This window comes from Mixophyes fleayi, chromosome 8, assembly GCF_038048845.1.
Source record: "Mixophyes fleayi isolate aMixFle1 chromosome 8, aMixFle1.hap1, whole genome shotgun sequence".
Lineage (NCBI taxonomy): Eukaryota > Metazoa > Chordata > Amphibia > Anura > Limnodynastidae > Mixophyes > Mixophyes fleayi.
Genome location: NC_134409.1, coordinates 77,447,933 through 77,472,658, shown reverse-complemented (window position 1 = coordinate 77,472,658; position 24,726 = coordinate 77,447,933). Strand labels below are relative to the sequence as shown.

General features: G+C 38.2%; 1 protein-coding gene across 4 annotated transcripts in view; it reads right to left on the bottom strand.

Moving 5' to 3' along the window:
- Positions 1-24,726, bottom strand: part of DDR2 (discoidin domain receptor tyrosine kinase 2) — a 516,782-nt gene that overhangs the window by 207,871 nt on the left and 284,185 nt on the right. For all 4 annotated transcript variants that reach the window (XM_075182767.1, XM_075182764.1, XM_075182765.1 and 1 more), the window contains 2 exons: positions 5,875-6,058; positions 5,261-5,504 (listed from right to left, as the gene is read on the bottom strand). In XM_075182767.1, the coding sequence (XP_075038868.1) occupies positions 5,261-5,504; positions 5,875-6,058 (428 nt within the window). The remainder of the gene's footprint in view (positions 1-5,260; positions 5,505-5,874; positions 6,059-24,726) is intronic.

Sequence of the window (24,726 nt, the reverse complement as noted above, 5' to 3'; positions counted from 1 at the left end):
TGTTTAAACTAGCCTATGACCTGTTTACACTGGACCCTCCTGAAGCCTGGACCTATAGAAGCAAGTCATCTGCATTGTTCTCTCTGTAACACTGAGTGTATATAATACAGCTCTAGCTGGTATTAGCCAGTCATTCTCTGACCACAGTATTCTGGTGGTATGGGGGCTATTAATTGAATGTGGGGGTGAGTTAAGGGAGAATGAGGTCTATTTATTAAATGAGGTCTATTTATTAAATGTGAATGCAAACTATATAATGGCAGTGATGGTTGTGGAAAATAGGTATATTTATTAAATATAAATACTATTAATTTATTGCTGGGGCTTTTTGGAGGGAAGAAAATAGGTTTATTTATTAAATGGGAATACTATTACTTTAATGTTGGGGTTCATTGGAGAGATATATATCTATTTATTGAATGGGAATACTATTATTTTAATGTTGGTTCTGGAAGAAGGCCAAATTATTAATCATGGGTTCTTTCAATTTAACATCAGGGCTGGTTGGAATTTTCTAAATGTACCCATTTTTTTTCCAACTAGGGCACCCAACATTCCAGAATCCAGACAAACCAAAACCAGCAGCCACAGGTGGTGAAAGCGATAAGAACAGGTAGGAGAGAGCAGGACAGTCTGTCAAATGTTCTGATTCTAGTGGGACAAATCTGATTTTTCGTGACTGCCCAATCTAAGGGGGAGGCCAAGTATACACACTGCATTCTTTATATACTACACTATGGTGCTAGCTGTCCTTCGTGGGCTTACCACGCCCCCTCTAGTTGTTTGTTTACACTTCTCTAGTGGCTGGCCACACTTCCTCTGGTGGGCCACTACAGTTGTATTCCCCTATGGCCCCTTCATGCCCCAATCCGACACTGTGTAGTTGTTTAGAAACCCGGGCTGAAGCACGTCAGAATGCCCCAAAATAGAGAGCTGGAAGAAGTCTGCAATCATCAAGTATTTTTCTCAAGTTCGGAGGAGTGACAGTTCCTGTTACTATCCATAGTCTCTGTCCTCCAGTCATTAATTAATCATACATATTTTGTGAAAATTCAGAACTAGAATTAATAATGGTTATTTGATTATTTTTCTATAGTTTTCACCCTGATTACTGCTATTTATGCACAACTTTTATTTCGGAACATACCCGCTGTTACGATTCTTACCTTCCCTCGCTCCAGCACCATTTCCCCTCTCTGTGACCTGGACAGCACTTCCGGGTATCGACGGTCACGTGACCGCATGTTGGGGTGGGGGATTTGAAATCTTTAGTACATAAATGACGCTCCGACACTCGTACAGTGTCAGAGTGACTTGTATGCAACAATACTCCTGTCTTTGTGTTCAGTACTCTTGTGCCTGTCTGTGTCATTGCTGATTCCTGTGCTACAGACCACTTGCTTGGCTGACAAATCTCTGCTCTCCATGGTACTGACTCCTGGCTCTTCAGGGTACCGAATCCTGGCTTGTTTGACTACCTGCTGCCTTGTACCTGTCTCCTATTGCTATAGACCCGGCTATTCCTGATCTCATCCCTGCCTCCTGATTGTGTCGCTCTCTCATGTACCAGACTCGGCTGTCCTAACCCTGATTCAGCCTTCTGACTCTGCACTTCGCCACCAGCTTGTGTACCCGGATTCAACTTGTCAGACCTCTCTTTTCAATTACTGGCATCCCGACATACCATTCTCTATCTACATCCGTAGTGCTACATATTGAGGCAGACCAGTGCACCGCGACCTGCGTGCTCTCAGCAGCATCAGAGAGTTTGTTAGACTCCGCACCTCTGGTCAGCCAGCATCAATCTTGATTAGTGCCAGAATCCGCTACCTCAATCATTACCCCTGCTCAACAAGGTTGTTCGGTTTTCTATTTTATTGTATTTTTGCCCTCACTATAAAATATTTATTAAGATCTATTATATATCATCTTTCAAATAAATATAGATGTTGGTAGGGTTTTTGATTTAGCAAGTGAAGAACGCTAGCAGCTTTTCATTACATTCATATCACTTTTTGGTTATTGAATTCTTTTGCTGTCATGTGTGCTCTTATTATAACTGTAGAGTAGACTTTGTAATACTGTTCATTAAGTATACAATTTATGATGTGTTGGGATGAATTTGACCAGCCACGTATTTTTGCTTTCAGTATTCTATACCGTCAATTATTAAACCAATGCTATTTATATTATGTTTAATGCATGGTCTCATCATATGTTTTTTCTTGGTAATAAATTGTTTGGAGGTATTACAGCGGACTTTTGCATATTTTTTATTTCTGAATTTTTACCAAACATCTATGATCAATTGACGAATGGAGGACACAGACATAAATACTACAGGAACTGTAACTCCTCCGACCTTGCAATAGATACTTCGGTAGTGAGATGCATTGGTGATTGCAGACTTATTCCAGCTGGATTTGTTTTTTCTATTTGGGATATTCTGATGTGCTTCAGCCCGGGTTTCTGAACAATTACACATCTATATGAGATAAGATCTACATGCTGGTTCCTATCATCCATATGGTAGGAGTCTTAACACACTTGAGTGAAGAAGTCTGTTGTTTTTATTTTTTTTATTTTTTGTATGTGCTATTAAAGTGCTATTAAAAATATTACATGAGAGGATTTTCTTTCTATTCCCTTCTTTTGTTTCACTCTACTGGAATGTTACTTCGCTTCCAGGATCTGAAGGGATTTTCAGAAAAGTTCTACTATAAACATGCTGATAACTTCAATGTCTAAATGAGTGTTATCACTTTTTCATGATTAACATGTGTTGCACCTGTATGTGATATGTTTTTGCAATCATTTTTTAATTGTTGTTATATTTTTTTTTTTTGAGAATTGTTTCATATACTTCCACATAGGAAGGATTATCAGAGAAGTTACTGTATGAAATATAATTACAATTCCGGATAAGTAGATTGACTTTGTTCTGGACTATTATTATTGTTATGTTTCAAAGATATTAGAGCCGGAACTCTCCTTATTTTTTTGCTGTATTTCTGTATTTTTAAGTTTTGTGGTTAGAACTTAGAGGTGGAGTGGGCTACATTTGTCTTTGGAGCGCTTTTTGGTTTAGGTTTTTATTATTTATCACTGATTGCTTACTCTGGACTCACAGGAGAGTAGACTACTCTCCTTGGTCCTGTGCCACTTTCTTCAGAAGTGGGTAGGGCTTAATAGCATGATCAAAGCTCCATTCTGGCCCATTCTGTAAGATGATTTAAAATTTGTTATTGTACAGCAGGTGACCAAGTCATGATAGTGCAAATTGTGTTGTCACACCCCTGCACTTGTCCTTTCGACCTCCCCTCTGGGATTTACTATATAAGAAGTCCAGATTGTTGGCAACAATAGTGTGAGTGAAAGAATAGGGACCATAACAGTGAAACATATGCCCCCTCTATGGTCCCAGCTATTTTGGCACAAAATGTCCCAGCAAGCCCTGGCGTCATTAACTGTTTCTGCATACTGGAGCTTATGGAACCAAAAGCAACAGTATACCCATGATTGACAGCAGCCACTATGTAACATGTAGTAGCTGTAACAGAAAAAAATAAAGATAAACACAAGGGAGTAAATTTATTAACTTCCGATTTTTTCAACGCGTCACTATTCGGCGATTTTGCAGTGAAAATTTAAAGCGGCAATGGCTTTAAAGGCAAAACAATGTGTTTAAAGCCATTACTGTTTAAATTTTCACTGCAAACTCGCCGAATAGCAGCGAGGTGAAAAAATTGTTAATACATTTACCCCAAAGAGTTAAAAATCTGTTATTTAAATAGACACCCCAAAAACTCTTTTTCACCACTTAAATGGCAAAACCCTGAAATCTTCATTCACAACATAATTCTAATGGAAATATAATATAATATGTATATATATATATATATATATATATATATATATATATATATATATATATACACATATATATCTCAAATAATAATTGCCCCATATGGAACCACAGTGCAACATGAAATTGCACTCAAATGATAGATAGGGTCAACAGCTATTAAACAAAACAAGCAGCTAGCATGAGAAACCTTATGTGATTGTCTTAGTGGTAATTGAGCCATCTAGTCAATTGAGGAGAGCGTCATTCAGCAGCGCAGCTTCGTAAGGAGCTGTTCACGTTATTAAATATGTTTTTTTCTTATTCTATTGCCAATTGGACTATGTTGTGGATGAATATCCACATTAGACTAGGGGGTAAATGTATTAAGCTCCGGGTTCTTCAACACCCGTGAGTTCGGCGTCTTCCGCGTTTAAATTGAAAGTGGCGCTGCCTTGTAAAGGGAAGTTTCCCTTTCCTGGACCAAAGTACCGCCACGCTAAAACTATTACCATTATTACGGTAATAGTGCACGTAATTAACGTTATTATGATAGTTCTAACGCCGGCTTTCTGCTCGCAGCTTCCTGAGCTGCGAGCATAAAACCGGGTTAATATTATCATAATAACAGTAATATCTATTACGCGGCGGTACTTCGGGTAAATTGAATTCCCCCCAAAGGACCTGATTCATTAAGTAAAGTAAGGAAAAACATTAGTAAGTTTTTGCCTTGGAAAAACCAGGTTACAATGCAAGGGGTTCATATTAGTTTATTATTCTGCACATAAGTTAAATACTGTCTGCTTTTCCATGTATCACACAATCACTTCATTGCTTTATTTGTACACTGAAATTTAAAGTTGATCTAGGGCATGCCCTACCCCAACTATTAATCTGTCCCCACATTTTAAATTTAGCTCTCTCTAAAGAGTATGAGTGGACTTAAACCACGCAAACTAAATGCATGCCATGCAATAAGGAATCTGCTAGAATTCATCAACAAATAAAACAATCTTTGGCATGTGCAACACATGTTATTATTTTTTAGTAATAAACAGAGTGAAGAATGACTCATCTGATCATATGACTATGAAGCTATACTCAATAGAACACTGAGTTGTGTGCGTTACCATACACACAAAAGGTTTATGCAATGCAGCCTGATCAGATTATCAGTTTATGATAATATCTTGATTGACAATATTTTGTCCAGAGGTTCCTGTCTATTTTGTCTTTGAGAACTTTTCTTTTAATCAAAGTCAAAATATTGGGTAACTAGGTTTAAACTAGTGTTAGTTTTTTTTTTTGTTTTTTTTCCTGTATCCTTTATGTATAATCCATGTTGCCTTTACTTTATAAGTGAAACGTTCAACAGTGCCAACACTACTTCGCCATTGTGGTTTGAATATTACTTACCTGACTGGAAAGTAATCTCACTAAACATCATCCAAGTGTCAGCAAAATAGTACTGGCACTTAATTGCCCTAGCCATGCGATTGTGAAGTTGGACAGTGACATAGCGGGCACTGGGGTTTGCATCATCCAGTATCAAGACAGATAAGACAGAATTGGCTTCCCATTCATTGGCCTCAGATCGAAAGAAGCATTGCACCTCCCTGAAGATCTTCACATCCTTTGAAAACATATTGTTGCAATGTACCTATGATGTTCAGGGAAAATGTGTTTCAGAGATACAAAAATAATGTGTTTTTTTAATCTTCTAACATTTATTTTTAACACACTTCTGCAATTTAACATTCAATTACAACATTTTTGTCTGTCACAATGGGTGAATTAGTGGTCTACTAACAAATAATAGTTGCACAACACCCAATGCATCATTGGTAAAATGTGGACAGAAGAACTGAGCTATCTCAGCTAAGCTATAGTATAGACAGCTGTCAGCTGCTAGCTCCTCTTTTCTAATCAGAGGCTTTTCTAACAGGATTCAATAAATTAGATATGGAAACAATTTATAGAGAGCAGTAAAAACTTTAACGCAATATATCTAAGTACTTTATGCAACAAACCTTCATTGTCGTGAAATTTCTTATTCGGTCAAATTCAAACATGAATTCCACGTATCCACTGGGGAAGCTTTCATTGCTCCACCCTACATAATCATATCCAGGCCACATGTGGTATTCATGGGTCAGAGTGAAGTCATCAAGCCCAGACACCCCATCAGTCAGCTGGCCAAGTCCTTCAGTCATGCTGATATGGATAAAGAAAAATCGTAATGAGTTGGCAGGCTAAGACTCAAGCTGAATAATTGTCTACACCTGACCTATCTCACCATGTCATGAGTGAGTGTTTAATGTTTCATTTCCACAAAAATATAGGCTTGTTTATCTAGTTTTATAAATATAATATATTTATAAATATATTTATAAATATATTTATTTGAAAAAATAGAGAAAAGCATAGGAAATTAAATAAAAGAATGAGAGATAATTAAAATTAAAACTCTAAAGACAGAAAAGTATGTGAGAGGCAAGATTGTAAACATAAATATTAATACAATCTGGAAAGGTAATGGTTATACAAATATTTTTTGAGGAATAAAGTCCATCTTCTTGTCCCAATACAAAAATATTGAGAATGTTATGTACATACATTATCGCATACTGGACTGGGGTGCGCCTCTCAATCTGCTTTGGTAGCACTGTGCACCTTGATTTGTACATGTGGACCTAGATTTCCTGCAAAGTGTATGGATTTACGGCACAAAATTGTGACATTTGTGAATGTGGCGTAACTGGACAGATTGGAGGTGTTTTGTGGAGCTGTGAAAAATTAGATTCCATTGTGTCGGCAAGTTTATTAAAATTAGATAAAATTGTGCATTTTTAGGGACACTGAGCAATTTCCACTCTATGAAAATGGCTTGATAGTGCCCCATGTCCTATGCATATTTCTAAAATACTCTATTTGAGTTTCTTTATATAGCAAAGACAAGGGTATAGAAATGGGAGGACAGGGCAACATTGCTCAACACTGCAAATAAATAAGTAAGACAGCTTTTGCGAAACGTTGACAATAAAAAGGAAATTGCATTACAATTTTCATTATGATAGCACAAAGCCAGTGTAAAATCAGATTGTAGATTAGGTTGTGAGAGGAGTATCTATCCATAAATCTCAAATATTCTCAAACATTCCCTGCCGCAATTAATGGATTCACTCTGACTTGCTACGGATGGGATTGGTTTGATATTTTTAGCCATTACTTAAGGTTAACCGTGCTAAATGTATCACAATATATTTATGTGCATTAAACAGGACTTTTGACAATAAATGTTTTATTTTATGATGTGGAAGAGCAAATAATTTGATTAGAACTAGAAGGCAATTTTTTGGGGCCAGTTAGTATTGGATTGTTTGTAAGATTTCTCAGGAAATGGAGATCCGTGCCCAAATTTTGTTTTATTTTGCACATTCCAAAAAACATGTGAAAGTAGGTGCTCCTGATCCGTCGATTTCCGACAAGTTGAAAAAAATCGGACAATCATATATTTACCCCCAGATCTTATCCCGAAATACATGTGACTACAGCTGTTCCCTGTATAGTTGGTATCTATGTTTTAAAACCCTTGTTTGGTTTTTGCCCCTCAGTAAGGAGTGCCACACAGATTTCCCAAAGTTGAAATATGAAGGCATTTTCTTTGAAGTTCATATTTCTATATACCTGCATATCGAGCCTTCATGGCTTGCATTTTGTCTACAAGGATCTCACCTAGGCACATGGCTCTCCCTAATTTACACCTAACGGTTAGTTTGTTTTTACAATACCTATTGAAAGGAAGTCTCCTCTAATTAGAAAGCGGAAAACATGATCAAAAACAATGGATGTCTGATATCTTAAGCTGGCTTCTTCACAAATGGTCTGCTCAAATTAATTACCTCCTACTGGGCTAATTGACCAAATGTTTTAAAACACTTTTATCTGAGGGAATAATCATGTTCACTTCTATGTATCAATGTAATTATTTTATTTGGGCCCTGACATTTAATATTCTGTTTCATCATACTATATTTATGCCCTCATCCTGACAGGCAGTAGTTATAATCCCAAAATGAAATAGTTGAAAGGGAGTCTAATAAATGCTATGTAATATAAAGAGCAGCAACAAGCATTTTCTTGAAGAGAATAAATCCTTTTCAAGCTTAATAAAAATATCCTCCTGCTCCTATATATCACTCACCGGACTGTGAGTGCCATTTCTCCTGTGTTCAGGAACCGTGGCCGTCCGCCATCCTGAGGGTCTGCGCATGTGCAGCCCTTATGAAACCTTCAGTACCTGTTGCTTTTAATTGATTGGATGATCAGGCAACCCTCCCTATTTAAACCACCTGTGATCATTACCTAGTTTCCTGATCTTGTAGTCTTATTCCCCATGAGCCTCTGAAGGTGTTCCTGTGTTTCCTCGTGTATTCAGCTCCAGCTGATTCCTGTCTACTTCTATTGTGGTTTCCAGACCACTTCAACTCTCCTGTGTTCATCGTGTCTGCACTCAGCTGATTCCTATCTGCTACTGCTGCCGGATTCCAGTCCGCCTCAACTCTCCTGTGTTCAGCGTGTCTGCTCTCCGCTGCCTCCGTTACTTCTGCCGGGTTCCAGACCGTCTCAACTCTCCTGTGTTCATCATGTCAGCTCTCCACTGATTCCTATCTGCTACTGCTGTCGGATTCCAGACCGTCTCTACTCTCCTGTGTTCAGCGTGTCTCTCCTCCGCTGCCTTCGCTACTACTGCCGGATTCCAGACCGCCTCTACTCTCCCATGTTCAGCGTGCCATTCCTCCGCTGCCTCCGCTACTACTGCCGGATACCAGACAGCCTCAACTCTCCCGTGTTCATCATGTTTCCAGTTTTACTTACTACTGCTTCCTGAGTATTGCTCCGTTGATTACCGGTTACCTTCCGTGCGCTGCACCAACCTGATTACCGCTTCCATCCTCTAGTGGTCTCTCCTCCTGCCGGCGTTCAGCCGTTCAGGTATCCCTGCGCGTCTCCTTGACAGCCTGCTCTCCTGAACCGTGGTATGCATACTTTCCATTGACTTTGCTATTGTATTGCATATCCGTCTGGACTGTGTTGTGTTCATTTCCGGAGTCTTCCATCTACTGAGACTATTGTTACTATTGACTTTGTTTCCTATTACCTGGATCTCTATAGTGACTTTGTATACTTCAGCAGCGCTTGTCAGTTATTATTGTATTGTGGTTATCATCGTGGGATCAAGTTCCGTGTGCCCGTGTATCCTCAGTATTCCATTCATCTCCTTGTGCCCCTCCTCACATATATATAGCAGTGGTACAACTTGCTATACACAGACCACTGACTCCTGTTTCCCATTGGCACCGGTTTCAAGTATCCTCTCACATAAGCAGTGGTACAACTTGCTGTACGCAGACCACTGACTTCCCCGTTACCTACTTGCACCTGGAATCCATTCCTTCACTATAGACAGTGGTACAACTTGCTATACGCAGACCACTGACTTTCACTACCTCCTCTCTACTCCTGGACATTCCTCCTCACTATAGCAGTGGTACAACTTGCTGTACGCAGACCACTGACTCTCCTCACGTTTACTTGTCCATCTGGTTCCTCGTGTTCATACATCTAAGTCATTACCAGTTGCTGCTAGTCATAGACTTTCCTTGGGCATTCTCTCACCATCTGCTGATTCTCCTGTTCCCTTGTCACCCTGCTACCAGAGGACCATAGTACCAGCTATATTACTCTGGTAAGAACATCATCTGGTGATATCCTGGGCAAAGACTCCTAGTGCCCGTGACACTATACTTCCTGTCATCATCAAGCGAGCCCACATCAACTTCCCACCTGTCTCTGGACTTTACAAATGGAGTCATATAAAAGCGTAATCACCAAGCATAGGCAAAAGACAACTTATTTTTCTGTTAGCTTCTTCTCAGATTTTCACGAATCAATGCAGGAATACAGCAAAGGAGCCACGAATAAGGTGAAAAACATTCAATGTTTAATTGCTGAAGAGTATGAACAGAAGATGTAATAATGAGCTTTGCAGAATTACCAGGTATACAGCAGTTGCAGGTAAACAGGAGGAATGGAAAGATTCCAGGCAGCAAGTGCAGGGAAATGCAGAGGTAATTACCAGGTTCACAAATTATACAGTAAGCAGGATGTATGTAGAGATCCCAAGCAGCATAAACCCTGGAGCACAGCAGGAGGTAGTAACAACAAAGAATAACAGGATGTGAACACAGAGTGTAACATCAATAACCAGCAATGAATGCTGGGAGAGACAGGTATACATAGGGAACACCCAGGTGCCAGAGATAATTAGTGCAGCAGGGTTAACTCCTAAGGGACTAGAAGCAGGCACAATAGCAGCACCTCTGGTGAATAGAGGTACTGCTGCAACACATAAAAAGAAACACAAATAATAAAGTCTAATAGTCCTGGAGGCAGGAGCTGCCAATACAAAGCAGCCAGCTGCAGGCAGATCGTGACACAGATATCTTACAATGTCAGAAACATCAAATTAACGGAGAACCAAAGTGTCTTAATTGGGGCACTCTTTGGATATAATTGATATAAAACAAATTTAAGGTTTATTAGTATGCATTAAAAATATTGTTTTGGGTAGAACAGTGAAATATTAAAAGATGTAAATGAAAAAATTGACCGGAAAAGAACGTAACATAAACTGTTAAGACTAGCAATAATTGCTAGTACACGCCGTCCTCTCAATTAATATATAAGTCAAGATATCAATGAATAAGGAGGTATACCAATTAACGTCTTTATATAATACAGACTTAATGGGAGTGGGCTGAAAAGCAATACTTATGTAGCACAATAATCAGATAGAAAGTGGCTGTATATTCTTTCCTATTCCCAAAGTAAGAGGAACCAAACAATTGTAGTTGCTACAGAATGGATAAATATTGCGATCTGTACCAGCACATACAAATATTAATAGTCTATATCTGGATAAGCCAGCGAACTCCTCTTTATAATGAGACATATAAAATTGATTAAATGATATATATATAGTTCCGATATACAGACCCAGTATATCAAAAGATTGTATTATTTTAAATCAGAGGGTGTGTAACTCGAGCGCTGCCTATATTTTTAATCGCTGTTAGTTCCCAATGAAGTATACTTTAGTGCGCTGTCTTACAATCTTATAAGAGCATAGCGTATCCTTCGGTTAGGATGGAACGGAGCTGATTAAAAAGTTTGGCTTGGCTTAGCACTGTCTATTTGGGTTGTACACGTTTGCTCAGCTGTTACCCCACTATGGTTCTGATAGACCTATTGCTTAAGCTGATCGAAATGATCGTATATTGTATTAGGCTGATAGAGACCCTTCCATTCCGCCCCACTCCCTATAAATTCTAGGTACCTTCAAATAAGATATATAGCATAATTTAAAGAGAAGAGAAAGACAGCGCGTGAGACTCCGATGCGCGTTTCACAGCACTGAGCTTTCTCAAGGCGAACCTGACTTAACCCGGCGCTCAATCCTTTATAGTGGGGGAACCTCCCCTTTAATGACGCAATGTAATATTTCTATTATGAGTGGCAGATGAAGCCTTATATTGTGAGAATAACGTCAATCTTGAAGATACATTGTTTGTATTAATGTGAAGACTTGTTCGGATTATTGTGTACAAGACCCTTGTAGTTTAGCAATATAAATAAGTATTTGGAGAATATTATCCTAGATGAATTTAACGATGTTTAAAGGTGCTAATAATGTGTTTAAATAAAGGACATGCCTTAAATACTAATAACCAGCTATTTAAAGTATGATGGGCATCCCTGGCACTGCGTATAATACATGATTCATAAAGTAAGACTGTTTTGTTCCCGGAGAGGTTAAATAGATACTGTGTATCGAGTACCATACCTTATTATTAAGCATTCATTATGTTGTTATTCATAGCCTCCTTTATGTTTTAGTTCTATTTTTGTGTATTGATATCATGACCTATAGTCAGAAGGAATCAGTTAGTAGGTGTTAAATATTACTATTCCTTATTATCATGACATTATAAATTTAAATTATTATTATTGTTAATTGATCGAAGTGTAAAATAAATTCTTTATTTTTATCGTGACCACAAACAAAAACAAAAAATAAAAATAAAAATGTAAATAGAATTGAGTGCATAAAGAAGCCAAGTTAGTACCTCAGCCTGACTGTTAAGAGCCACGTGATACCACTGTCAGAATGCAGTGTATGTGCATGATGATTTGGATAAATACGTTGCATGTGTATTGTGCTGTCCAATGCTGGGCAGTTTAGTGAACTATGTGCAAGTTAGTGCCTGTAACTTATATTAAATCATGAAAAGTGTCTTGGAAAAGATGACAAGATAAAGTGCTTAGATTAATAAGAAAATTTAAAGTTGTTCTACAGATATAAGGTCAAGATATCTGCTGTAAGTAGGGGGATCTTATATGAATATCGAGAAATTATTGTGGTCATTCAGGCCCTTAGGGGTCACACTATTCATCAAGAATATTTTTCTGGTCTCTCTTTTAAGAAGTTCGAGATTGATATTACCCCCTCTCAGACCCATGTGGATTTGTTCCATTGCAAATGCCTGGAGTCCTGTTGGTTTTCCTCCATGGCATTTGACAAAGTGTCTTGCTACCGTGGTAATTTGTTTCATATTCTGTATGTCCTTTTCTGCCATTCTGATGTTCTCTACATGCTCTAACACCCTTCTTTTAAGAGGACGGCTGGTCATACTGATGTATTTTAGATTGCATGGACATATGAGGCAATATATCACATTTAGAGAATCACAGTTAAGAAATTCTGTTATCTTCCATGTTTTAAGGTAGCGATCCTGATATTCCTTGGTTTTAACCATATATTGGCATGCAAGGCATCTCCCACATTTATAGAAACCCATAGGTCTGTTTGAGATCCTTTTCCGTGGAGAGAGAGCACTATGGACAAGACTGTCTTCTAGATTCTTCGAACGACGCCATGTGATGGATATTCTATTTCCCAGGACTTTGTCCAGATCTTCATCTGATTTTAATACATCCCAGTGTTTTTGAAAAACCTCAGCAATCTGTCGCCATTCCAAACAAAAGGAGCCTATGAGGCGAAATATAGGATCCCAAAGTTCGCCTCATAGGCTCCTTTTGTTCGGAATCGCGACAGATTAAACCATGGAATATCAGGATCTATTTAACCTCTCCGGGAACAAAACAGTCTTACTTTATGAATCATGTATTATACGCAGTGCCAGGGATGCTCATCATAAATTAAATAGCTATTTATTAGTATTTAAGGCATGTCCTTTATTTAAACACATTATTAGCACCTTTAACCATCGTTAAATTCATCTAGGATAAAATTCTCCAAATACTTACTTACTTATATTGCTAAACTACAAGGGTCTTGTACACAATAATCCGAACAATTCTTCACATTAATACAAACAATGTATCTTCAAGATTGACGTTATTCTCACAATATAAGGCTTCATCTGCCACTCATAATAGAAGTCTTACATTGCGTCATTAAATGGCAGGTTCCCCCACTATAAAGGATTGAGCGCCGGGTCAAGCCAGGTTCGCCTTGAGAAAGCTCAGTGCAGTGAAACGCGCATCGGCGTCTCACACGCTGTCTCTCTCTTCTCTTTAAATTATGCTATATATCTTATTTGAAGGTACCTAGAATTTATAGGGAGTGGGGCGGAATGGAAGGGTCTCTATCAGCCTAATACAATATACGATAATTTAGATCAGCTTAAGCAATAGGTCTATCAGAACCATAGTGGGGTAACAGCTGAGCAAACGTGTACAACCCAAATAGACAGTGCTAAGCCAAGCCAAACTTTTTAATCAGCTCCGTTCCATCCTAACCGAAGGATACGCTATGCTCTTATAAGATTGTAAGACAGCGCACTAAAGTATACTTCATTGGGAACTAAAAGCGATTAAAAATATAGACAGCACTCGAGTTACACACCCTCTGACTTAAAATAATACAATCTTTTGATATACTGGGTCTGTATATCGGAACTATATATATATATCATTTAATCAATTTTATAAGTCTCATTATAAAGAGGAGTTTGCTGGCTTATCCAGATATAGACTATTAATATTTGTATGTGCTGGTACAGATCGCAATATTTATCCATTCTGTAGCAACTACAATTGTTTGGTTCCTCTTACTTTGGGAATAGGAAAGAATATACAGCAGCTTTCTATCTGATTATTGTGCTACATAAGTATTGCTTTTCAGCTCACCCCCATTACGTCTGTATTATATAAAGACGTTAATTGGTATACCTCCTTATTCATTGATATCTTGACTGATATATTAATTGAGAGGACGGCGCGTACTAGCAATTATTGCTAGTCTTAACAGTTTATGTTATGTTCTTTTCTGGTCATTTTTTTCATTTACATCTTTTAATATTTCACTGTTCTACCCAAAACAATATTTTTAATGCATACTTATAAACCTTAAATATGTTTTATATCATTTATATCCGAAGAGTGTCCCAATTGAGACACATTGGTTCTCCGTTAATTTGAATTTCTGATAATTAGTGTGGGTGCACCACCTCTAGGACTAGGGGCTCCTCAAGAATAAAAATCTAGTAATTATAGTGAATATATAGCCATATCCTAAAGGAGGATATTCCTGGTGCGATACAAATGTGTTCTGTTAAATCCTAATCTGTATGGGTGTTTTAGCACTCACTGTATCTGCACAGGATTTAATATAACCCTTATTGGGATTATATAATAATCTTCCTGAGTTGAACCCAATGGCGACTTTCAGTATAAGTAATGATCTCCTAAGGAGACAAGAGAAGTGGCAGGGAAATGCTGATGAGGAATTCTTGAGTGATACATTTGGTTATAATAGAACAGCAGGAGATTGGACACAATTACTGAATGATTTGAAAAACGCAATGTATAAGCAAACAATAGTCTTTTAGAACAAAACCATGTTTAACAGTTATCTTAAACAACGAATGATCCCAAGGGGTTTAAGACCTAAACTATACCCGGCATTTGAATTATATAATGGTGAACTGAAGAAAAAGTGGGAAGAAGCCTTAATAAAATGCTCTAATGATTTAATTAACATACTTATAGAACATGATAGTCTACTCCTACAGTCCTATTCAGATGAAATCACATCACTGGGAGAGAACATGGAAAAGTTTCAGAAAGCATACGACAAATTTAAACTTGACCTTGCAATGATCATGGACAAGAAACGTCAGAAATTTGCCAGAGACACTCATGATTACCAAAATAATAGTTTTTAGATGGGACATCTCTAGGTCAAAAAATCGACATCAGGGTATAGTACTTTTAAAATAGAATCATCAGGCAATGAGACCTCAGACCAATCCCCAACAGCTAGGGATAATAAAACCTCCATAAAGGATTTTTTAGATTCAAATCTAAGACACAGGGAAGGAGGTGGAATCTCAAATACAGGTTGATACGGAGGGGGGGGGGGGGAGAGATACCAGACCAAGAAAAAGGAAAGGTCTGGAAGAGCAGGATTCCCTGGGGATTCAGTTACCCCCCAGGAGACCACGCTACTAAATGACACTATGAGAATAATTCATCTGTCAGACTTAAATATTACTCCGGATCTAATTTCCCTTCTGGAAAAGGGCTTATCATTTTCACCTACAAGAAGCTTTAATAGATTTGAGTGGGAGAGAGATTTGTCCCTCTTTTCGAGAAAATTACTTTTAATAAAATTCTTTCTCACTAAAACGAGGGAGCAAGCAACTACCCCAGATCTTTATTTCAACCGAGAGTCTGGGATTGGATTCAGCTGAGGAATTAGTGGCACTTCAAATTTTGGAGGACTTAGACACATCTAAATCTCCTTCATGTATAGACAGTGATTTGATAAGGGAACAAACACCACTCAAAAACAAAAAGAAATCCTATTTTACTCCCGATATTTCCATTTGCCCCCACCCAGGTCAAGACGTATACTGATCTTGTATCAAGGGATTTAGATAGACTATACCAACAAGAACCATATGGATCTAAGATCAAGTATAACCTCACAAAGGGGGAATAGAGAGCACTAAAGGAAATAGAGGGATGAAAGTATATCGTGATCAAGCCATCTGATAAAGGTGGTAACATTGTCTTATGGCCAAGATCACAATATGTGAAGGAAATTTACCGGCAACGAAATAATACTGATTGCTATAAAAGGCTCATTTTCAACCCTACAGCCAACTTTCAGCTTAGGTATGACAGACTAATACAAGATGCTTATGCAAGTGGAGTCATTATGCGTACAGATTTGGATCTCCTAACAGTACATCATCCAAAAGTGGCTACTTTTTATGTGATTCCGAAAATTCATAAAAATGAATTGGATCCACCTGGTAGACCAATAGTCTCCGGAATCGGTAACCTTACAGAGAATGCTAGCAAGTTCATTGACATACGATTACGAGAGTTTGTTACGACCCTGGACTCATATGTCAGGGACACATTGGATGTCCTGGCCAAGATCGATAATATTATTTTAAATGAAACTACAAGACTTGCTTCATTCGATGTAGAGTCCCTGTATTCTAATATATTACACGAACAGAGCATACAGGCAGTAAGATACTTTCTGGAGAGGAAGGCAATGGATGATATGAATGGTTTCATCCTAAATCTGTTGAGGTTTGTTCTGACCTGCAATTATTTCATCTTTGAAGATAAATATATATCTTCAAATTAGGGGGACTGCGATGGGCAGTGCCTTTGCGCCCACGTATGCCAATCTCTTTCTTGGCTGGTGGGAGAAGGAGAAGGTCTTTATCGAGATAAATCATATGTATACTACTCACATCATTTTATGGCTAAGGTACATCGATGATGTACTAGTCCTATGGGATGGAGATGAGGACCTTTTCTCGGATTTTGCCAGGGTTCTGAACCATAATGATCTGAACCTCAAACTGACGTTCGAGATACACAAGGAGAGTATTAATTTTTTAGATCTTACCATCTCCAAAACACCAGAAGGATATCTCAATACGGATATTTACAGAAAGAAAACTGCTACTAACAGTCTTTTACACTCCTCTAGCTCCCACCATCCTGCAGTTATTAGGGGCATCCCTAAAGGGGAGCTCCTCAGGATTGAGCGCAATTGCTCAGACAAACAAGTGTACTTAAATAGAACAAGAGATCTTAAAAAACGGTTGGAATCCAGAGGCTATAGCAAGCGCACTATACGTAAAGCAGAGGCGTCAGTCCACAAGAGAGACAGAGATAATCTCATTTATCCTCCTCCCAAAAGCAAAATACAGGATCCCAAAGTTCGCCTGATAGGCTCCTTTTGTTCGGAATGGCGACAGATTGCTGAGGTTTTTCAAAAACACTGGGATGTATTAAAATCAGATGAAGACAGGACAGCACAATACACATGCAACGTATTTATCCGAATCATCATGCACATACACTGCATTCTGACAGTGGTATCACGTGGCTCTTAACAGTCAGGCTGAGGTACTAACTTGGCTTCTTTATGCACTCAATTCTATTTACATTTTTATTTTTATTTTTTGTTTTTGTTTGTGGTCACGATAAAAATAAAGAATTTATTTTACACTTCGAATAGTAATATTTAACACCTACTAACTGATTCCTTCTGACTATAGGTCATGATATCGATACACAAAAATAGAACTAAAACATAAAGGAGGCTATGAATAACAACATAATGAATGCTTAATAATAAGGTATGGTACTCGATACACAGTATCTATTTAACCTCTCCGGGAACAAAACAGTCTTACTTTATGAATCATGTATTATACGCAGTGCCAGGAATGGCTATCATAAATTAAATAGCTATTTATTAGTATTTAAGGCATGTCCTTTACTTAAACACATTATTAGCACCTTTAACCATCGTTAAATTCATCTAGGATAAAATTCTCCAAATACTTACTTACTTATATTGCTAAACTACAAGGGTCTTGTACACAATAATCCGAACAATTCTTCACATTAATACAAACAATGTATCTTCAAGATTGACGTTATTCTCACAATATAAGGCTTCATCTGCCACTCATAATAGAAGTCTTACATTGCGTCATTAAATGGCAGGTTCCCCCACTATAAAGGATTGAGCGCCGGGTCAAGTCAGGTTCGCCTTGAGAAAGCTCAGTGCAGTGAAACGCGCGTCGGAGTCTCACGCGCTGTCTCTCTCTTCTCCTTAAATTATGCTATATATCTTATTTGAAGGTACCTAGAATTTATAGGGAGTGGGGCGGAACGGAAGGGTCTCTATCAGCCTAATACAATATAGATCAGCTTAAGCAATAGGTCTATCAGAACCATAGTGGGGTAACAGCTGAGCAAACGTGTACAACCCAAATAGACAGTGCTAAGCCAAGCCAAACTTTTTAATAAGCTCCGTTCCATTCTAACCGAAGGATACGCTATGTTCTTATAAGATTGTAAGACAGCGCACTAAAGTATACTTCATTGGGAACTAAAAGCGATTAAAAATATAGGCAGCGCTCGAGTTACACACCCTCTGATTTAAAATAATACAATCTTTTGATATACTGGGTCTGTTTATCGGAGCTATATATATATATAATTTAATCAATTTTATAAGTCTCATTATAAAGAGGAGTTTGCTGGCTTATCCAGATATAGACTATTAATATTTGTATGTGCTGGTACAGATCGCAATACAAAAAACAAAGGAAAAGGTTCAATTCATCGACAACGGAAAGTTAAAAGAAAATGGGATCTTTAATCTATCCAAACACCAACTTAATAGTTCAGAATTTTCATTATTGAGCAAAGGACTTTCATTTGCCCCCACACATAAACCTAATAGGTTCCAGATGTTCATAAACATCAATAAATTCACTAGGAAATTAACGCTTAAACGTCATTTTGCCAGAAAGGATACGGCCATTATCTCTAACTATGAAAACAGGTCCAAGTCAGGCTTAAAACCGACCTCTAAATTTTACCCTCTCGAATCTATGAGTAGCCACATCAATCTCTTCCAGGAATTGGTAATTAAAGATTTATGTAGAGATAAATATAACAACCCGAAAACTCACAACCTTACTAAACAGGAACTCTCAGCTATGGACACCCTTGCGGACAACAAACAAGTAGTTATCAAACAAGCTGATAAAGGGGGAGGAGTGGTTTTACTTGATAGATCAGCATACATTGAAGAAGCTGAGAGGTTACTAAGTGATGCAGCCTCATATACTAGATTACCAAATGACCCTACTACAGAGTACGTATCACAACTGAGAGATACACTCCTTAAAGGCCTATGTAACAGTGTACTGACTAAAGATGAATACCAATACCTACTAGTCCTTAACCCTATTATCCCTATTTTCTATTTCTTGCCTAAAATCCACAAAACATTGAATAAACCCCTTGGTAGACCCATAGTGGCCGGTATAGATTCTCTTACATCTCATATCTCCGAGTATGTTAACATTTTCCTAAGTAAGTACGTGGTTAAGCTCGAATCCTACCTTAAAGATACGAGTAGCGTCCTGAACCTCTTTGAGGATTTCTGTTGGACTCCAAATTACATCTGGCTCACCATCGATGTCCAATCGCTGTATACAGCAATTGAACACGAGAAGGGTATCCGAGCCTGCAGGGAATTTCTAGATCCGGACCCTGACCTCTCTTTAGAACATAAAGACTTTCTGTCCGAAATGATGCGGTTCATTCTTACTCATAATTATTTTAAATTTTTAGAAACATTTTACCTCCAGATCTGTGGCACTGCTATGGGCACGATTTTTGCGCCCAGCTTCGCCAACTTATTGATGGGAAGCTGGGAACACGAGTACATCTATAAGCCCAACCCCTTCTCTCACTGCATTAAGGTCTACAAGAGATATATAGATGATATCCTTATGGTTTGGGAAGGTGATGAGGAATCCATCAACTCATTTCTCACATACATTGGTACTAACAATTATAATCTAAAATTCACGGCCAAACAGAATACTACCAGCATTGAATTTCTAGATCTGGTCCTTACAGGAACTAATAATAAGGTTGAAACAAGAAATTTTGTTAAAACGGTAGATACCAACAGCTATCTCCACTTTAAGAGCGGCCATGTAAGGAAATGGAAATCCAACATCCCATACTCCCAATTCCATAGGATAAAAAGAAATTGCAGTAATGACTCACAATGTAGGGAACAACTACACATGTATGCACAACGCTTCCAGGAAAGAGGCTACCCAGACACACTTATCTCAGAAGCCCTGACGAAGATTGAAGGGGTTAACAGAACAGATCTATTACAATACAAAGTTAGAGATAATCAAAAGGAACGCATACCCTTTATTACTAATTATAACGCATGTGAAAACAGAATAAGGTCAACCATCTCCAAACACTGGGAGATTCTGCGTATGGACCCTATTTTAACTACCATTCTCCCTACAAGACCTGACATCATCTTCCGCAAAAATAGGAACTTGAAAGATGCCCTTGCACCTAGTATGCTACCTGAGACTCACACCAACATTGTAAACACATTCCTAGCGGTGAAGGGTTTCAACAAGTGTAATCACTGTAATATCTGCAAGTTTGCGAGCTCAGAAAAGAAAGTTTTTTACAATCATGATAACAGCTTAAGGTTCAATATAAATGAATTCATGAACTGCCAAACATCCTCTGTTATATACCTATTAGAATGCTCCTGTGGTCTTAAATACATAGGTAAAACGAAAAGACCATTAAAACTAAGAATTCAAGAACACGTCAGAAACATTAAAAATAAGATTGAATCGCATTCGGTTTCTAGACATTTTAATAAAAAACACAACTCAGATCCAAGTCAACTCACCTTCAAAGGGAGAGAGAATGTACGCTTAGGATGCCGAGGAGGTGATATCCAGCCTAAGCTCTCAAAAAGGGAGATGTTTTGGATCTTCCAGTTGAATACCCTTACCCCCTCTGGTCTTAATGAAGGATATGAAATTGCTCCTTTTTTATAGTATCATGTTTTACTGGTTTTATCTTGTGGATTCTAGATATTGTTTTACCTGGTGATAATGACCACATAAGTTGGTATCCCAGGTTGCATAAGATGGCATCACATTATTCTGTATGCATCTTTTATTTATCTCTTAGCATGTCTATTCTATTTTACTGCTTAGTTGCATATGTCTGTTTTAACTAACACCATCTACTTAAGGTAGTGTGTGTTTTATTTGCTCTGTGCACATTTTTTATATATTTTTATAATCCACTGTTGTCATAGCCTTTTATTTATGTTTTTATTTTGCAATTATTGTATATCACTATGTAATTTTGTATTATTATGTACTACCCATCCATATTCCCTTGTCAAAAATGGCCACCACAGACTCAATCCATCAGTGATCTATAGTGAGTGCCCTGATCCAAGATGGCCGCCGCACTCGTTTTAATGTTACCTATAGGAGTCCCTCTGAACTTCAGATATGGTATCTGACATGTCCCACTAGCGCCCTGGGTTCTTGCTCTACCTATACAGAGTGAATATCATCCTAGCCCTTAGTTTATTACACCCGCGCGATCGCGGGTGTTTTCCACGCATGCGCGGTAGTGGCCGTGCACTGCGCATGCGCGAGAACCTCTGCGCACTGCGCATGCGCAAAATTTAGCCACCGCATACAGTATAAAAACAAGCCCTGTACATGGGCACTTCATATATCCTCCTGAAGAAGTCCATTTGAGACGAAACCCGTTGAGGCCCAATAATCTTCTGTATACATTGACATAGGCCACTCTACCATCCTGGACACTTAGTGTATATACCTTGATACTTCTGTGCGCAGATCACCGGCAATACCTACAGAACCCTCCAGGGATCCATACTGGTACAAGTTGACCTACTGCTCTATACAGATAAGCTTATTATGTTTTTTCACAATGTGAGTTAGCATTTGTAACCATTGTTAATAAATCCTTCGTACATAAAATACTACACTATATGGCTCCTTTATCCTCACTATTTCGGTTGATTGGAGTTGATTGCGGTGTTTGTATGGGGACGGCTGCCCGAGACTAAGAAGTACTGCATACTGCACTCGCTGGTTTACCGGTTCCTGACACACGAGACGAAGCTGAGATTCCCTCTTGGAGACCCTAATACAGATAAGCTAATTTTGCACTACCTTTTGGTACGCTTCCACCTATTACACTGTTATTTGGTGAACTGTGTTATTCTGCACACCTATCTCCTTTCCTCAGCTGTCATATTATTGGAAAACGTTGTGGGCTGTGTTGTACTGGTTCAGCTAGCTCTGTTTGAACATTTATTGCATTTGCATATTGTGACATTAGAGTTGATTCTCTATACACCAAGTCTGTTATGGTTATCCATCCTGTCTAGCATTTGGATTTAAGAACTGGATTCATTTTATAGAGTGTTGGACACCAACCCAGAGACCTAGATGTGATCCTTATGCTCATTTCAATTGTTCCCACTTGTTTAGCCTTATTCTGCTAAACCTCACCAGTGCGCCATCCTTCAGTTGTACCTATCTATTTTATTCCCGGCCCTACCAGCCAGAGTTTTGTAGGAAGGCAGCCTCCATACGTGGAAGAGGTGGTTATGTGGGTATAAACCTATCAATCTATACAATACTGTTTTGAGCACCAGTGTTTATATTTTGCATACATATATATATATATATAATATAATCAATTTTATAAGTCTCATTATAAAGAGGAGTTCGCTGGCTTATCCAGATATAGACTATTAATATTTGTATGTGCTGGTACAGATCGCAATATTTATCCATTCTGTAGCAACTACAATTGTTTGGTTCCTCTTACTTTGGGAATAGGAAAGAATATACAGCATCTTTCTATCTGATTATTGTGCTACATAAGTATTGCTTTTCAGCTCACTCCCATTACGTCTGTATTATATAAAGACGTTAATTGGTATACCTCCTTATTCATTGATATCTTGACTGATATATTAATTGAGAGGACGGCGCGTACTAGCAATTATTGCTAGTCTTAACAGTTTATGTTACGTTCTTTTCTGGTCATTTTTTTCATTTACATCTTTTAATATTTCACTGTTCTACCCAAAACAATATTTTTAATGCATACTAATAAACCTTAAATATGTTTTATATCAATTATATCCGAAGAGTGCCCCAATTAAGACACTTTGGTTCTCCGTTAATTTGAATTTCTGATAATTAGTTTGGGTGCACCACCTCTAGGACTAGGGGCTCCTCAAGAATAAAAATCTAGTAATTATAGTGAAGATATAGCCATATCCTAGAGGAGGATATTCCTGGTGCGATACAAATGTGTTCTGTTAAATGGCAGAAACATCCAAGATAACCTCAGGTTGCTGAGTTTTCAATGCATGACACAACTGTAAAATATATAAATTACATCTTATGTGGGATATATATTTTCCCCCTCAACATTGAATAAAATAATATTGTAATAAATATCAGCTAGTGCTTTTATTCCTTTTGTCCTCACGACAGCTACTGTAAATAATTCAGGCAAAATGGGTTGGTCGCATAAGGGTGTAAAAGGAGACAGCAAGGGAGTAGATGTACCATGTTTATGAGCCCATTCAAAAACATACTGGCGAAGACAGTTTGATCCCATTGCTTTAGTAAAAATGATATGCGATATCTGCAAATATGGAGCAAACTTGTAGTAACTCTGTGACTGGATCACTTATAAATAACTTATGATATAAATTTATTATAGGAATTTATAAAAAAAAAAAATTTTTTTTATATAATTGCAAATGTAATTATTTTTTATATTGTGTGTATGCTGGTAAAGGAGATATCTTTATTTCTGAGACCAGGGGAAGAAATGTGTTTGTTTTAACTTTGCTAGAGGATATTAATTATTTTTGAGGTATATATCTCATACAATAAGCCTTTGTTGATGAAGTCTTTTGTGTATCTTGGAGTAGGGAAATTACTTGTTTGATAGGTTGTAACGTTCTTTGGGAATGTGTATTCTGCAGCTGTCTGAAGAAAGGACCCATGTTAATCTCATGTTTATTAGACCTATTAATGTATGAGGGTCCAGCACCTGAAGGCACAGAAAGGTTTAATTAGACGTGCTACTAGATTTCCTGCGCCTAAAACAAGATGCAGGAAATCACAGCAAGTTTTAGGATACCACAGATAAGTTTAAATATTGTTATCTTTGCATTACATGTAAATCCATGTTTGGGTAAACAAATTGCATCCTGATTCTAAAAATATCTCAGACCTCAGGGGGCTGGCTTACCCTGTGAGGCTGTGTCCAAATCTGTATAAAAAGCACTGTCTTGTACTGAAGATTGTTCTTCTTGCTTCATCTGACCCACTCCCTGGTACCTTCAACCAGGTGAGCAAATAAATATCACTTGCTTCAAAGACCTGATTGGAAACCTCTCTATCCCTGTGACCTACAGATTAGAACCAAAAGCCATTCCCGGCTGTCTCTGAGGTTTGGACCCAGCATCCAGTACCACCACTCTGCCCGCTACCCAGCGGTTCTGGCCACAGCAACCCTGATCCATAGGAAGAGGTCAGGAGTACTAGCCCAGGTACACCAGTAACGGGGTACACTTGCAGCATCAGATACCCAGAAGAAACCCAGTACTGGATGCCGGTAAGGAGTCCAGTGGTGGCAGCATTTGTAAGCCCCTTCTACTGTGGTTAGAGGGCGCATTTGGGTTAAAAAAAGGGAACAGTGGCAAAGTAAGCCCAGCCGGTTCCCAGCAACAACAGACAGGGTGGCATAGGCAGTCCATCCTGTCACAAACTCCCTTTTGAGTCTCTGCAGAAAGCCTGAAACAATTGGAAAGCAGAATGGGA